Source organism: Daphnia magna, linkage group LG8, assembly GCF_020631705.1.
Source record: "Daphnia magna isolate NIES linkage group LG8, ASM2063170v1.1, whole genome shotgun sequence".
Taxonomy (NCBI): domain Eukaryota; kingdom Metazoa; phylum Arthropoda; class Branchiopoda; order Diplostraca; family Daphniidae; genus Daphnia; species Daphnia magna.
The window spans coordinates 4,419,412-4,436,292 of NC_059189.1; the positions used below are offsets into that span (position 1 = coordinate 4,419,412).

The 16,881-nt window shown below is 40.0% G+C and overlaps 3 protein-coding genes across 7 annotated transcripts in view; 1 reads left to right on the forward strand and 2 right to left on the reverse strand.

Annotated features, from left to right (window-relative positions):
• Nucleotides 1-12,818, reverse strand: part of LOC116929047 — a 28,287-nt gene extending 15,469 nt beyond the window's left edge. For all 5 annotated transcript variants that reach the window (XM_045178377.1, XM_045178379.1, XM_045178378.1 and 2 more), the window contains exons 1-5: nt 12,569-12,818; nt 12,271-12,486; nt 12,147-12,202; nt 11,941-12,085; nt 11,669-11,881 (exon numbers count right to left, since the gene is read on the reverse strand). In XM_045178377.1, coding sequence (XP_045034312.1) covers nt 11,669-11,881; nt 11,941-12,085; nt 12,147-12,202; nt 12,271-12,486; nt 12,569-12,737 — 799 coding nt within the window. In that variant the 5' untranslated portion in view covers nt 12,738-12,818. The remainder of the gene's footprint in view (nt 1-11,668; nt 11,882-11,940; nt 12,086-12,146; nt 12,203-12,270; nt 12,487-12,568) is intronic.
• Nucleotides 12,819-13,768: 950 nt separating this feature from the next.
• Nucleotides 13,769-14,826, forward strand: LOC116929082. Its single transcript, XM_032936245.2, has 3 exons — nt 13,769-13,990; nt 14,050-14,151; nt 14,221-14,826. The coding sequence occupies exons 1-3, from the start codon at nt 13,890-13,892 to the stop codon at nt 14,690-14,692; spliced, it is 675 nt and encodes a 224-aa protein (XP_032792136.2). The 5' UTR covers nt 13,769-13,889; the 3' UTR covers nt 14,693-14,826.
• Nucleotides 14,703-16,684, reverse strand: LOC116929059 (queuine tRNA-ribosyltransferase catalytic subunit 1). Its single transcript, XM_032936213.2, has 7 exons — nt 16,387-16,684; nt 16,134-16,223; nt 15,911-16,064; nt 15,705-15,837; nt 15,486-15,647; nt 15,257-15,425; nt 14,703-15,190 (listed from the first exon to the last, which is right to left on the reverse strand). The coding sequence occupies exons 1-7, from the start codon at nt 16,510-16,512 to the stop codon at nt 14,816-14,818; spliced, it is 1,209 nt and encodes a 402-aa protein (XP_032792104.1). The 5' UTR covers nt 16,513-16,684; the 3' UTR covers nt 14,703-14,815.
• Between the last annotated feature and the right edge of the window lie 197 nt (nt 16,685-16,881).

The following is a 16,881-nucleotide window of genomic DNA, read 5'->3' on the forward strand; positions in this document are numbered from 1 at the left end:
CAGGAAAACAAAAAGAGGAAAACATAACTCACAAAATTCCAAATCAAAATTTAAAAGGAAAAATAAAATGCCAAACGACGGAAACGCCTACAAAAAAAAAAAAAATAAATAAATCGTTTAATGGCTGCGCTTAATCATCGATTCAAGTCGCCATATCGCTGCCGAGGATCACGAGGATAGAAAGCGAAAGACAAACACAGCGGGAAGCAAGAAAAAAATAAAATAAAAGACGTGACCACCCACCTACACCGGGCGACACAATCCAATAAAAAGTGGGGGGGAATTCAAAGAGAAGCTCAAATGGGAACTTCACCGCTCAAACATAAAAATCCTAAATGAATTTCATTTCAAAGTGGACCGTTTATTTTTTATTTTGTATTTTTCTTTTCCAAATGATTTGCCATGGCATCCCCCAATTGAAGTAAACGTCGAACCGGAATGCCGAGAGACTTTCACCATCTCTTATTTCATTCTGAAAAAAAAAACCTAAAAACAACAAGAAATGGCTGGTTTTTCTTTGAAGCTGCATCCCCCATCCCAAATTGAAAGAAAAAGTGATCCCCTTCACCACACCACCACGACCAAAACGAGACTTCTACTACTACTACTATTTACTATTTACTATATTACTACGAGACTCTTCTCTCTCTCCTTTTTTTCTTCTTCCTTTCTACTACGAACAAACCTTATATAGAGAACAACCTTTCTCGGCCTTGTGCCCGCGCCAAATACGGATCAAACTACCGTACACATTCACAAATTGTCTTCATTTTATTTTATTTTTTATTCCTTCCCCCTTTTTTTTCTCTAATTCTTAAAGGCTTAATCCCCCCCACCCCCCCAAAAAAAAAAATTCGGACTAAGAGCTTACCAGGGTGGGGTCGTAAATCACGTGTTTCCTACAAAACTGACCGCGCACGTTGTAAATATACTACCGCAACAACACGTCTATTCATCGACTATATTGAGCCTCCACGTTTTATTTTTAAAAAAAAAGAAATGCGTCTTTTCAAAGTAAGCGAACACTTTGAGCGGGCCGTTGCGTCACGGACCCACCGCGCTGTCCCGCCATCGACTTCTTCTTTTGCTCGTAGATCAAACTGCAGTCAGCAGGAAGGAAGCGAGTTAACAACAACAACAACGGGGTAAAAAAATAAATAAATAAAAAATAAGCCAGGATGCATGTTTCATTCATGGTGACCGTGGTGCTGACTCGACGGGCCGTCCGGCTCACGGCCATCGCAACTACAAAAAAGCCTAAGCGCAATAAGAAAGTAAAGGCGAGCGGGACGACGAAATGCGGCGGATCTCGGGCGCGTGTTCAGATGGCCCATTGATACGCAGATGAGCAGCGCCGGCGCTATGCGCTGGAGTTTGTGTGTGTGTACATCCCTCCGCCCACCCACTAAAGAAAAAAAAAAAAAAGGTCTGGATTTTTAGTCGGCGGCGACGACGACGACGCCGACTGAACAAAACCAAAAACCCAATCGCGAAATCAGCCGTTACGATCTACAAGTTGTGACAGAGAGCGAGAGACGACGCATTTCTGTTTCACGGTCGTCCGTGAATGCGTACAACAATAGAACAAAAAACAAAACAACAAATTCTTGTTTTTGTCAGAAAAAAACAAAACAGTGTGTGTGTGTGTGCATATAAAAACGAGTGTGGAAGAAGAAGATTCCTCAGCCACAAAAAAGAGGTACCAGCGGTGGGTCGTAAAATCAATCAAGAGTGATGAACTGACTTGAGCAGGGTAATTGATGACTCTCGGCGTGTCCCGCTGCTTTGGCTCGACTCCACACACGATACATCCACTACCTCCTTCTCTCTTTTTTTTGTGTGTGTGTGTGTGATTATCTTTCACGATTTTTTCTAGTTTGGTTCTCTTTCGACTTTGTAGACGAACAATATTTTGCCTGCCCCTACCTAACTGAATTGTTATTGTTGCGGCTGCTGTCGAGCATAGCAAACGTTTTCCAACGAGGAGGTTGGCCAGAGCTTTCTCAAATCGTTTGTCTCGCTCGCCCATTCATTGGATCGGACAAATTGAATAGGCAAATGAGGGGGCTTCAATCAAGCCCATTGCAGCACCCAAACAAAACAACTTTCAAATAAGAATGAAGGAAAACAAAAATAAAAAAAGAGAAAATCGCCACTAAAGAAGGAAAAATAGGCGAGAAAGAAAACGATCCAGGTGTGTGTGTGTGTGTTTAATCACTCTTAATGGAATCACGATCGTCCCATTTTCATTAGGGAAACGGCCCCTGATTGGATGTGGCGCCACGCACACAGCAAACGGCCATTTTATTTTCAAATGTCGAAACAAAAGCTCGAAAAATTAAAAAGCTTTCGAGAAAAGAAGAAGAAAAAAAAACAAAACAAATGAAAATGGAAAAAAAAAATGAAGAAGAGGAACACATTTCTTACACCAAGTATAACGAGATTGAGCACGCGTGGTGCTCTTCCAAATGCTCATATCATTTTACGATCGACAGGTGAAAAAGAAAGAAACTTGGCGTTACAATATCGACACGCTGCTCTATGAAAAAGCTGAAGAGGCGAAGGTTAGAAATATCGTTAAATTACAACGGCGCAGGTGAAAACAAGCACCGTGGAACAACAACAACAACAACAAAGAGTTGAAACTCGAAAAGAAAGAGGATGAATAAGTGCTGGTAAAGCCATACAATACATTCCACCGGCATCTATCCAAAATCCAATTTGCATCGGATCGGGACGAACAATTTTCCCCTCAATGAGATTGAATAATTCATCAGCAACCTGGGCCACAACAAACAAACAAAACCAAACTTAAATTGTGTGTGTGTGTGTGTGGATTTTTTCATTTCTCTTTTGCCCCCTTTGCTTTCCTATTAAACAACCGTCGGTTTGAATCAGCAACGTGATCGATTCGCACCGGGCGCTCTTGCTCGTGAACCGAACCAATTAACTATATCTACACACACACACACGTGAGAGAGAAAGAGGCTGACTCGTTTCTTTAACAACCTGTGACTAAGCTTTAAAAAAAAAAAAAAAAGAAACAGAAAAAAGAATTTCTTTTTGTTTTCTCGTCCATGTGATTAGGAAAGATTACACGCTGCCATAGTTACGTTCGACTTTTGGAGATGGCCAGTGCCAGTCGTTATAACATCATAAAAATCCAACAAAAACAGACACGCACAAACAAAAACCTAAAGCGTTGCATAATTCAAGCGGGCAGAGAAGAACGCGCAAAGCTCTAAATTGGAACGGATAAGATCGCGCATAGGCCCCCACTGCACATTTATTTATTTATTTTTTAAAAAAGAAAGAAAAGGAATGAAAAGGTGTGTGAAGACGATATCTAAGTAAATATAGCATTCACATGTACACGGGTTGTAAGGTGTACATCTTCAATGAAATGAAGAATGAAAAAGGGCTGGGTTGATTTAGTAGCAAAAAGGCGCGTCCCTTCTTCAGTTTCGGAGAACGAAAGACAAAGTATAAAAGGAAACGAATGATCGAGTGTGTTGTCATTTACATCATATTCCATCAAATTATCCATATTTCATCGAGATTCGGCCATTTTCTTTTTCGCAAACAAATTTTCTGAATAAGAAACAAAAAAAAACCTTAAATCAAAAATTGAATTCCACCATCTTTTGATGTAGATACACCCAAGAGTCCGGTAAGCTATTCACGAGAGTTAATGACGTCACAGACAACAAGACAATGCCATCGACTGCTGCGAGATCGCCCAGGGTCCTTAGGAAAGAAAAAAAGAACTAGGCGGACACACAATACGACACCATTTGCAATCATCATCATCATATCGAAAGAAAAAAAAAAGGGGGGGAATTTCTATTTCAATTTTCGTGTGGCGAACATGAGGAGAGAGTTGCAACGCCGTTACTGTTTAAGAAGAAAAAAAGAAACAAAAATCCCGTTGTGTCTGCGAGAACAAACTGCTGTTGTGTGTAGGGAGTAGAGAGACTTTCACTCTGGCCCGCATGTATTTATGAAAATATGTCCCTCTTCTTCTTGCTTCGAGTTCTTTATGATAACACTCGTTCCGTCGACGAGAAGCAAAAGAGGTGCAGACGATGATGATGATGACCGGCGGGAAGAATGCAAATCGAATCAAATGACGGGACAATGGCTTTCAAGAGACTCTCTGTACCCATTTCGGACGAGTATATTCATCCCTCCACATACGCCAGTCTTTTCTTTACAAGTGTGTACCTTTTTTTTTTTCTTTCTTTTCGTGAGCAAAGAAAAGGAAAACAATTGAACGAGGGGATAATGCGAATTTACTCTTGTCTAATAAATGTACCCAGAGGTTCATTATAAAGTCAGAGAAGCACCGGCGGTACATATTTCAGGGAAAACTTACGTTTTCTTCTTCACTTCCAAAAATTTAAAAAATAAAATAAAAAAGGGTGGCTGCTAACGAGCTGCTAAAGGCTGTTTTAACTATCCCGTTTGACTGGCCTCCTTTTTTTTTTAATTTTTTTTTCATAACGAAACAAAAACATTTTTCATCATTTTTAATTTTTTTTTTTTTTCGGTGTAGTTAGTTACCCTACCTTTGCATCACCTCCTACAGCAACCTACCAACTCCTCCTATTTCGGACTCTGTGTGTAGGTCTACGCTGTGTGAAATTACCGAAAACAAAGAACAACCAAGTTGTTGCTTTTCTTTGGCTCCAGGGCCGATATTTTCAAGGCGGACTCTTGTCTCAAACAATTAAAAAACACACATATATATATATTTTTTTCTCCTCTTCCAAACCAAAGAAATAAAAAGATCCTTTTTTTCCAAAAAAATTTAGTTTAGTCCGCCCACCGTCTACTCACGCCGACACAACACAGCAGGTAGCCCCGAAAATCTTGTTGGGGTTGAGCGGGGGCGTCAATATTCTTCCACCCATTTTCTGCGATGAGCATTGCGTGAAAGGAATCCCGCAAAGTTCTCGTCTTCGTCGTTACGTAAAAATACATGCGACTATTATTCAATGCGCTTTCCCACCATTCGAAAAGGGGGAAAAACAAAAACAAAACAAAAAATTCGACGTGTGTCTAAACCGAAAATACGTTGAAAACAAGCGCGATCCCCGTGGCATCGATCGACAACGATACGGTGCAGCCAAAATGCCAACGGAGGGGGGGCTAACGCGTATAGATTGTGGCTCTACTCTCTCACCATGACTCTCTTTTTTTTTTCTTTCTTCTCCGATAAGTTCTACGACTAAAGCACGATTCAGTCAAGTGGGACTCGACGCCCGCGATGCTCAACATCGCCAAACAAACGGGACTAAACTTTTTTTTTTAATAAAAAACAAGCGCAAAAAAATACAAAAAAAAAGAAGATGATGTGTATAAAATAAAAAGAAGAGCTGTTTCATATATATATATAGAGGAATCTTCCCTCTCTCCACAAGACGTCGTGAATTCACGCCAAAAAAAAAAAGGGAATTCCTTAAAGTCTCTCACGAACTCTTTCGATCGTGAGTGATGGTGGAGGCATCTCAGTGGCGTTGCATTTCTGACGGAGATGATCCATCAAGAAACGCGGTCAACGGCGAAACCTATCAACTGACGTGCGGCTGGACATTGCAACAACAGGCGGACGTGCGTTCGCGGTTAGCGAACGGACGTAGATGCAGACAAGGACGGGGTGGGGGCTGTGCAATTAAAGTAGATGAGAAACAGCACATGCAAAACCAGTGGGCCTTTGTTTTTTATCCTTTTCTTCTTTTATATAGTGTGCGAGATTCTCCTACTGCATATGAAGAGAGAGAGAGAGTTTAAGCGTGGGAAATGAGAGAAATCGTCATTTTAGTCGACAACGAGGTAACGACACGGCGAAAATGGCCCAAGACAACAACGCGGTCAAAACAATGGGACACCACAAAAGTGTGTTGGAATTGAGGGGAGAGATAGGAGCAACCGAGAAAAGCAATAATAAAACAAGGAGAGATTCTTGTTGTTGCATAGACGTTGCCTTTGCATCTCATCAGAGATTCTTTTTTGTGCTTAGAGGTGGCTGTGTGTAAGGAGCAAACAAAGCACGGTAAGTATACGAGATTTGACCCTTGAGCTTGGCCGCGCACAAAAGAATTGAAACCCCTAACTGTTTGTGGGCACTTGATTGTTGGTCTTTCGAAATCAAAAAAGCTTTCGTGCAAGGTCTTTTTTTCTTTCTTCTCTTCTTCGTGTTTCATCACTTTCACGGGCTGCTCCTCACACAACCCCCATAGCAGTTTGGGAATTGATTGGAAAAGAGCAAAACACAAATAGAAAATCAAGATACCGGCGATGTTGGTTAATTGAATCGCGAGACAAGACTCTTCTTCTTTTTAAGACCAAAAACAACCTTGCTGTCCTTGCTGCCTAATCGATTCGAATGTGCACGCGGCATTGGAGGCGTTTCACGCTATTTTCCTTCTTGTTCCAAAGGCTAACGATTATTGGCTATCACGGTGAAGATGGGGTCGTTAGGAATTCAATGACGCAAAAAAAATATATCGTCATGTAAAAAAAGAAAAGAAAAAGGCTAATGGAGTGAAATGGGGCTCGGATGTTGGCTCTTTGCGATTCGTGTTGAATCATCGCATGACGTCACCTCTTCTCTTACCAACAACAAACCCTCGGCTAAAGGAGAAAGAAAAAAATGTTTGATAATTCCATTCAATCAGAAGACGAGAGGTAAAAGAATGGCGATTGTTATACTACGTATAGTCGGCCAGCTCTTTCAACGGCAGTAAGAGTTTGAAAAATCCACAATCTCGAGCGGGAGCCGCTTTCTCCTACGTCATCGTCAGGGCGGCCGTGACCAACAGTCTCAATTGAAACGGCCAACGTTTCTCTCTCTTGAGACTTTCAGTCCCCGTGTCCTCTTGTTTTCCTTCTTTTCTTTCGTTGGTGGCATTATACAGAAACAATGCCGCACACATTTGAATATGTTTCAAGACCCGACACAACACGAGGACGAGAAAAAGAAATAGAGAGAGAGACGATATCCTTCCGTCTCTTTCAGAGGAATGAAAAGAAGGCGGCGGGACAGAGAGAAAGTGCCGTGAAATCATTCAAGCCGCGTCCAATTCCACCTGCTATGCCACCCCCCTGCCGCTCACGACACACGCCGCCGGATCAATTAGCAATCCCTTTTTTTTTATTTTTTAGAAAGAAAAGAGAAGGACGAAGGTGGAAAGAAAAAGAGAACAGCAAAAAGAGAGAGACTGTCATTACATAAGGACGGCTCATTCAAAAAAAATCGGTTGGCTAGAGCAATTCGCTTTGGTTCATTTCCTACGTTAGCCTTGTAATTATAACCGCAACAAAAAAAAAGCCGTTATTCAAATAAGAAGGAAGCCCCGGCAAAAAGAGAAAGAGAAATGACCAAAACGAGTTGGAAATCATTTCAATCGATCACAAGCCATTCATTTCTTGTCGCAACAACAACATCCAAAATAGCCGTGCCTGACCTTGTTTATAATTTCGGGATTCCTGGACACTCCCTGGGTGGTTTCATCCCAGTTGTTTTTTCCCCGAATGTTCCACACCCTACTCCCAATCACGATTCTTCTAATGGCAACCGAAACGGCCGCAACGCATGACAGAAACAAACAAAACCAAATTCAGGGTCACCATTTTCTTGCGTTTGTTCTTTCAAACGGACGTAAGTCTTGTTATTCACTAAACTTGTGTTTGTTATTAGTTTTTGTTGTTTGTTTTTTTTTCTCCCCCTCTATTGGATGTAATCGTTCTTGCCCCTTTTGCGTGTGGCTATTTGCCACCAACGGAGCACGACCAAACCCACGGATGTAAACTATTAGGACAGACGAGTGGAATGTGTTTTTTGTTGTGTTTTTTTTTTAACCACAAAAAGGAAGAAGAGTTCCCCCCGTCTTTCGAAAAAAAGAAAACAATCAACATACAATATGTCTTACCCTCTTCGTTTGAATATGAAACAAGTAGACATCGTGATTCAGAGAAAGAGAGAGAGAGAGAGGAAGCGGAGGAGGTGCATAAATCAAACGCAAGATGAATTCCCACTACTGCTGCTGCACCCCACCCGCGGTCGGATCCCAAAATTGAATGCATTCCAACAAATGAAATATAGATATATGCAATATGTAGGAAAGACAATAAAAAGAAAACAACAGACAACAGCGAAATTGAATTTACAGAATAAAAAAAAAAAAAAAAACATTTTTGGGGGGGCGTTTTCTTCCGTGTGCCTCAATGTTTCAAAATCTATGGGCAATGTGGGGTTATTCAAATCGTTTGCCCTCCTTTTTGTTTGTGCTGATGTACGTACATCAACTACAAGGGAACGTTCCGAACAGCGGTCGGTCAGGAATCAAAAGGAAAAACTTTCACAACACTTTGGCACGACGAGTTTCAAAAACGAAAAAAAAAAAAAAGAAAGGGTCGCGCTGTCGTTAGAAGAAATAAAAAGGCTTTTGTTCAATCAATCGAGTGTTGAACGCGATGTACACAACGGTAGTCTTGATTGCTGGCAAACCCAATGAACCCAGGGAAAGAAAAAATGTGATGATGTGCCGCAACCAGACAACTATACAACAACAAGCAACAACCAAGCTATTACTTGGGACATGTTAACGATGATTCATTGAGCATGGCCAAAAACTTTCACGGCTGCCGAACGGCCATTATCGACAAGTCCTCACGATTTTTATCTTTGCCCCAAACTGACAAACACAACCAACAAGTTGATGACACGCAAGAGTTGGTAGCACTCGTTTCAAATCATTTTCTCTTGATGCTTCACAACAACAACAAAATATAAAATAAACGAAAAACGATCGGTTAGATCCCATGTCCAGCGTGATTGCTTGAGATTTTGCGTAATCAATCAAAACAAAAATGAGGGCTGATTGAACAAGCAAAGAGGTTCGAAACGTTGCTTTTGTCTGAACGGATTCAGGGAAACGATCATTGGCAATCACGAAAGATGAGAAGTCGGACGACAAAAACGTTGAATCCGCAAGCGCCTTACATGTTTGTGTCGCGGGAGGAAGGACTTAATGACAGGGGACGGATGCGCGCGGGGCGGCGGCCAACGCACTTTGCATAATGGTCGTTAAAATGAAGGAGGGAGAAAAAAAAATTTTTTTTTTATTGCTATTTAAACATCCCCCTCCTCCCTAGTTTCCCATCTTTTTGTTTCTTCTTTCCTTTAGTTTCGTGTTTCGCCTTTTTTTTTTTTTTCATATCTGACTGGAGGCCATCGGCCAGTTCACGAGTTCTTTTCATCCGGAATCTCCAAACTCCGACCATGTCTTTTCGTGAAACACGGGATAATGCGTTTGGGTGTGTAGTACTCTACCGACATTAGCATTATTCCCGTCCAATTAAGTGTGGAAAGATAAAAGAGAGAAAGCAAAAAAGTAAAATGTTTCAAACAAGAAATGAACGGATTGGAAATTTCTGTCTGTGTGTACAGAAAAATACAGCGAAAAGAATTTTTTAAAAAAGAAGTTTGCTAGCGTGAAAAAAGACTCTGGGCGTTTGTTTTTCCTTTTAACAATTAAAAAAAAAAAGAAAAAAAGAGGGGGAACAATGAACAGTTTCGCTGCACAATATGTATAGAGCTTCCACTCTTGCACCGTAATACCCTTCAATTAAGCGAAATCTAATCATTTCTCACACTCACCTCAAACTATTCATTTATTCCAGTCGGGGTATATAGAAGAGACTCGACGACTTGGGAAAAGAAAAAGAGAAGTAGTAGTAGTAGTCGTTGTTATTATTATGATTATCATTATTCGAGCGGCGAGAGGCAAGGCAGATGGACGAAAACGAGTTAAAAGAATGAGCTGCGGAGATATAAAGCGGCGAAGGAAGAAAAAAAATACGATAAAGAGAGAGAGAGAGTCTTGTATGTGTTACGATGATTAGATTTAGGGATAATATATATCTATATCTATATATACTAAACAGTTAGAATGATGGTCTCTTGTGGTCCTGTCGTTGTCGTCGTTCTTTTTTCCCCTTCTTATCTTTATCTTTCGCATCGTGCGTGAAGACAAAAAAGAGCCAAAGGGAGAACGAAACAGCCAAGGTGTTGGCTCTCGTCGGAAAAGCAACAAAATAAAAATATATTTATCACGAGAGGAAGAAGAAAAAAAAAATAATAATAAAAATACAGCCGTGTGTTGTTGTTGTTTTTGTTTCTACCAAAAGAAAAGAAAAAGAACAGTTTGTTTTGTTGAATTTTCTCTCCTCTTTTTGTTTTAACGATCGGCCGAGCCAAATGATAAGACTCTTTGGTTGGGAAAAAAAACAAGCAGGCAAACGACTCAAAGAAAGAAATAATAATATGAAAGAAGAAGAAGAAAAGTCTTAAAACGGGGCGAGAGAGAGAAAACTCTCACTTCATTAACCGTCCTACAACAACAATATAGTGGGACCAGCAGTTTTTGCAATGGGTTCGTTCGTTCACTCGCTCTTGTAACCCCTTCATTACATGGACACTGGCCATGGGTCAAACATTCCAACCCCTTATTTTCACACAAAAATGACTCCCGCCGGCGTCATTTTCTCTTCCTCTCTTTCAAAAAAAAAAAAATAAACAAAAATAAACAAAATCCCGAACTAGAAGAAACACATTTTTCTTTATCTCTTTCTCTCGCTCCATCTCCATCTCTCGGTCCTGTCTGTCTGCGTCTGGTATTCATTAAGCCAAGAAGGTCAACTTGGAACACCACCAATTTATCCTCCTCTCTCTTGCTATCCTCAACAAATTTACAAGTCGGTCGGACCTAACATCACGCAACCACTATGTCGTCGTCCAGGATCTTGCCGTGTCCAGCATTGTAACCTATAAAAAGCAAAGTCGTCGCTGTTCGGCGCAGGGGGATTTCGGCAATCGGCTGGTTGATGGATGGACAAGATACAAGAGCTACGTATCGCGCGAAACTCACGTCAATCAATCAAAGAAGAGAAGGAGAAAAAAAAAGCCCATCAGCAACTTAGAGACAGATTACCATAAGTCAATATCATTACAACAGAGAAAAAAAAAAGGAGGAGTTTTTTTGTTTTGTTTTTTTTTTTACTTCTTCCTGGAATCGGACGCGCAGTGATTGTGTTTGCAATGCCGAATGAGTAAGGGAGTGAGAGAAAGGAGTCATTTGTTGAATTGTGGAAGGAAATTTATTCACGAGGAAAAGGCAATGCTCGTGGAAGAAATAGACGTACACCCCCCCTTCAGCTTCTCGGAGAAGACGATAATAAATAGTAGTTCTCGTGCGCCGATCAGGAATAACATCCTATCGCCACGATCGACACCTCTCGTGTAAATGCATTGAGACAAAAAAGTGAGATAAACAGACTTTCCTTTGACTGGGAGCGAAAAAGAGAGACGAAACTGTACCATTTCGTTGGAGAGAAAAAACAAACGACGACAACTCTTCCCTAATCTTCTACTAAAACTCAATTGAAGCATAAATCTTTTCACGACCCAAAAAGACAACAAGACCTTCGTTTTAGCCCTGTAACAACGGCCTAACGCCGATCGATGAATAGATTTACGAGTAGAAAAAATAACCAGATCGTTTGCCTAGTTTCGTGCGTATCTTCGTTATTTTTGTTGGTGGAGGAATCAAATTCCCCATCTAGTGGCTATGAAAAGAACTAATAGAGAATAGGAAGGACTTACCATTAGCCGATGATTCGATCGGAACGCAAGCAGGAAGATCTTTGGGTGTCCACTCTTTGCCGGAACAAGTGAGGAGAGGTGGACCTTTCTGACGGTGACCCTCGTCACAATAGTATTTGGCAGCAGCTCCGGTTACGTAAACACTATTGACGACTCCTCTGGCGATAAAGAATCCGCCCGTAACGGTCGGTGGCCGAGGACAGCTAGCTCGAACTAAAATCCAAGAATATGCTACAAATAATGCTCTTATTATAGGAGTCAATGTTTATTACCACATGAAGGATTTTCTCCTGTCCATTTACCACGGACACAATATCTGATTTCACTCTCTGGCGGTTCAAGTTCCAGACCATACCAGCATTGATAGATTGCACGAGTTGAACTTAATTCAGACGTGACTGCACCCACTCCCCCATCCTGTGTAACAAACACAGGTTCTAAAGTTATATAGAAGGAACATTGCTAAACTGATGTCTACCTGTATTTGCATGCCCCCTTGTATCAATTTAGGTAGCGGTGGGCATCTTTCTTTGACTACAAAGAATAATGGTGGGGTAGAAATCAAATTTGTTATTACACATTAGCCATTCAATCACAATTACCTATACATCTTGGCAGTGGGATATAAATGGAATCCCCCAAAGTAAAAACCTTCCATAGGCCTTTCTGTGAGCAGTAAAGAAGACTGCTCTCGGGGTTCTCCAATTCATACCCATCCTTACAAATAATTCTTATTACATCCTGAGATTTGTACTGGCTTTTCAATGGGTCAACTGAACCATGTAACAACAGAGGTGGAATGCAGATCTCCCTCACATCTAATTTACAAACCCAGACAAATACGAGTCGTTAAGTAACACGGTACAGCACAGGGAAGCCATGAGGAAAAGCTATAGATACCTTGGCGAACGGTGACGTTCACAGTGTTCGTTGAAGTATCGTTACTTGATAAGGTCAAATCAAATAGAGGTGAAAAGCTTTTGAAAATATTTGAGATTCCATTAACTGGAGAATAAACTGAAAGAAACACAGCAAAAACTGTAACATGAACTCTTAACAAGCGCGCCATTTTCACATCTTTGTTTTGATTAATCTGGTTTTTTTTCTGTATATGCTATATGCCTGACTTCCTGCGAGAATAGCGCCCTTGAAATTAGCACAGATTCTTGCGCCACCTAGTGAACAACTTTGTACTACCAGACCAACTTAAACCAGGTTCAATGAGGCGCGCTTTTGACCATGGGAAAATGGCCGATTTCGCATATCCATGTCGGCTAACTCCTTGAATAAAAGCAAGCCACAAGCTACCCCACTTCCATTTTCTTCTTCTTGAAAAAACTGAATTACAAAATGAATGCAACCAATCATCCATTTAATTAATACTATTTTCTAGATCTCTCTAGAAATTTTCACCATCTAGGTTTGATTCAAAAGAGTGACCACGCAAACGAGCACACACAACGCTCATTCTGCCTTAAATTCTTTAATCTATTCAGCATAAATATTAGGGCTTAAATTTGAGCAGATATGAAATATTCAGATTATTTTAACACAATAACTGATAATAATGACAGCTAACAAATAGCTGTCAACGTTGGGACCCAATTGTAAATGGTCGGGGCTAAGTTGATACTGAAACTTAGCTAAATCTCTTAAGTCTAAATTTTCGTATTATTGGTGAATGATAAGTAGCATGATAATGCATAAAAGGTTAATTCGACTCTGTTTTCGTACACCGAGTGTCATTAGAATGAAATAACGAATAAAAATGTTCTCCGTCGAACCGGAATTGAACCAGTGACCTAAGGATATCTTGCTTTTGCATCTACAGTCCTCCGCTCTACCAGCTGAGCTATCGACGGATACATAGAAGTTGAATTTTAAAATATTTAAATGCATTTTTGTGAGCACTAATATTTTATTTTAATAATAATTAAAGACGAATAGTTCGATGTAAACTTATGAATAACTTCCTAGGCCTTCGATTATCAAAACTGCCTAAGCTATTTTTTCCAGTATTCCAATTCTTACATAGCTGCAGAGTGCAGACGATAAAAATAAATAATTCTTACAAATTTTAAAATGATATCCATTGCTTTAAACATTAACGTTATGCAACCCAACTACTCAAGGTCTTGCTGCTTCAGTAGTCTGAAGGCTACATGGGACGTGTTAATCTATAATCTTGAAAACCTCAAGTCTATTCTGGAGCAACAAGAGAATGATTTCTAACATTGGTCTCAAAGTGGCCGGAGCTATTTTAATTGGAAGTCTAGCAAGTTATCATTCGTCAGCGGCTTGCCTTGCAACTCCTAGTTCTGTGTAAGTAAAATAATAATAAAAAAAAATACTTATTTCTTAAATTATATCTCATTTATCAGCTCAGGAAGGCAAACGGATGTTGCTATGGGAGAAGATGTAATGCTTTTTAATTTCACTGATCCCAATGCAAATATCAGTACATGGGTTGAATCATCAGACACGTTAGTAACCTATATTCTTTTGTTTCATAAAGTTAATTGATTCCTAAAAAGACATTTTTGTCTTTACAGGGTACGTCAACCAGGAATGTCGAAGGCTTCCATTGTGCTTCAGAAGGCTCAACTTTTTCAAAGAGCAATTTTCTTTGCTTTGCTTAATCCTCAGCCCAATGGAGCTGGGTTTGCTGGAGTTCGTACTCCTGTGGATTTTGATTTATCCAGTTTCTCGACTTTGAAAATGAAATTAAGAGGTCAAGGCCAAGCTACCAATTTCAAAATCATTATAAAGCATCATGGTGAAGTTGGTGATGGATCTCCCAGCTATGAACAGTTTTTTACTGCTACCAATGAGTTTCAAGAGTTGAGTTTGCCCTTAGACAAGTTCCAACCATATTGGAGAGGACAGGCATTACAGAATGCTGAGCCATTGGATAGCGGTAACATTACCAGTTTTGGCTTTCAGTTCTATGGTGGAGTGTATGAAGAACATAAACAGTCAGGGCCAGCAACCTTAGAGATTGACTGGGTTAAGGCGTCAATTTAAACTTTGAACATTTACAAGAAAACCTTTAATGCTGCCTCCATTGTTACACTTACTTAACATGGGATCCAAATTATAATACGACAATCCAGAACACTTTTTATGTTTCCAGTTAAAAATACATTTTTAAGAATCAGGATTTTGTTCTTTGGTACGGTCGATTAAATCAACATTTACCGCTCTAAGGGCATCCGTAGCCCATACTGGAAAATCTTTTTTAGGATACATGGTATCCATGAAATTAAAGATAAACTCGACAAAGGTTCCATTCATAATGCTCTCACGAATGTTACGCATTAATCGTAGTTGATATGCCACGTTATGCACGGTTATAAGATTGCAAGCTACGGTTTCTATCGTAGCAACAGTGTGAAGATAAGCTCTAGTGTAACGTCGGCAGGTTGAGCAATCGCACTTTTCGTCAATGGGTCGGAAATCTTGTCCAAACAACTTTAACTTCAAATTTAGTTGCCCACTATCTACGAGGGCACATCCAAATCTCTGTCAAAGAAAGGAAATATTAATGAAGAATTGAAGATATACTTATCCTGAATCTAAATAGCTTACAGCCGTTCTTGTTGGGAAAACGCAGTCAAACATGTCGCAACCTAACGCACAACAAACAACAAGGTCTGTGGCAAATCCAACACCCATTAGATATCTCGGTTTGTCATTTGGGAGCAAATCCGTAGACAAATGGACCATTCTCCAGAATTGATCCTTCCCTTCACCTCCACTAAACAAATTGCTTTAGTTAATTCCATAGTAAAGATAATTAACTTTGAAAAGTTTGCACCTAAGCCCACCAACTGCAAAACCAGCGACTTCTCGCTCCATCAGTTGCTTGGCACTCTCTGTTCGCAATTTGGGATCTAAGCCCCCTTGAACGATTGGGAAAAGATTTTGACATTCCGGTCGCTTATGGGCTTTTAAACAGCGGTCTAGCCATCGCGTGGTTCTAAAAAAACATTTATTAATATGCATACTTAAATAAAAAAAAGGCTGAATTAACTACCTGTGCATTGCTTCTTCGACTCGCGGTCCTGAAACAGTTGAACTTACTACATCATCCAACTGCATGATGATGTCTGCACCAATGGCATTTTGAATTTCTATAGACCTTTCTGGAGTAAGCAAACATTCACTCCCTTGAAACATAAATAACACAAAATAAGAAAAATTTTCACTACAGTAGGCAGTCAACAATTTTCAATGAAATACCATCATAAGGAGACTTAAACTTTACTCCCTCTTCTGTAATCTCAGCCAAGTCTAGCAAGGAGACCATCTGAAATCCACCAGAATCAGTTAACAAATTTCTGGGCCATCCCATAAAATTATGCAGCCCACCGCAGCTCTCCAACAGATCAGGGCCCTGTATGACACCAATGATACAAGCAGATAATTTGAAATGTCATGTTTTCTATTTACTGTATCCTATTACCGGTCTATTTCCCAAATGGTAAGTATTACCCAACATGATTTGGCAGTTTAACTGTTCCAGTTGTTCAGGTATAATTCCTTTCAAAGAGCCCTAGAAATAGGAGAACTACGTTAACATTTTTCAATATATTTTAACTGGCAGTTTACCATAAGTTAAGTGAAACATAATAAGTGTGATTTTTAATACTGTTCTATAAGTAATTTTATAAATTTCTTTTTTTTTCAAGTGTATCGCCCCTACTGAAAAATGTTACCTGCGTTCCTACTGGCATAAAAACCGGGGTTTCGACTACGTGATGAGGTAACGTCATCAAACTGCATTTGGCCTTGGTCGTTTTGCACTGCGCCAAAACCTGAAACGTTAAAGGGTGACGAGACATGGCTAAATAAATCGAAACATAGGTTATTCACTAATATCCAAAGGAACTAAATGCAATTTTGAATAACACGTGTTGTTTTTACGTCTTGGCTTCTTGGTTGCAGACGACAAGTATTCAATTCTAGTTCTTTAGTTTCCACGGCAACCGTTTTTGAAAACGCCAGTTTTCTATCATTTTTTAATAAGAAAATTATACATTCCTTTATTCGTTTGATCTTTAGAACACAAAACGTTGAAACACAGAAATAAGCACTGTTTTGGGTCTTCAAGAAGAGTGATTGAATATGCACCGTATTGGCCCTGGAGCACGACAATTTATTTCTATAGGGTAGTCCCCTTTCCCGATTTCCTAGTTAAACTATTTGGAACG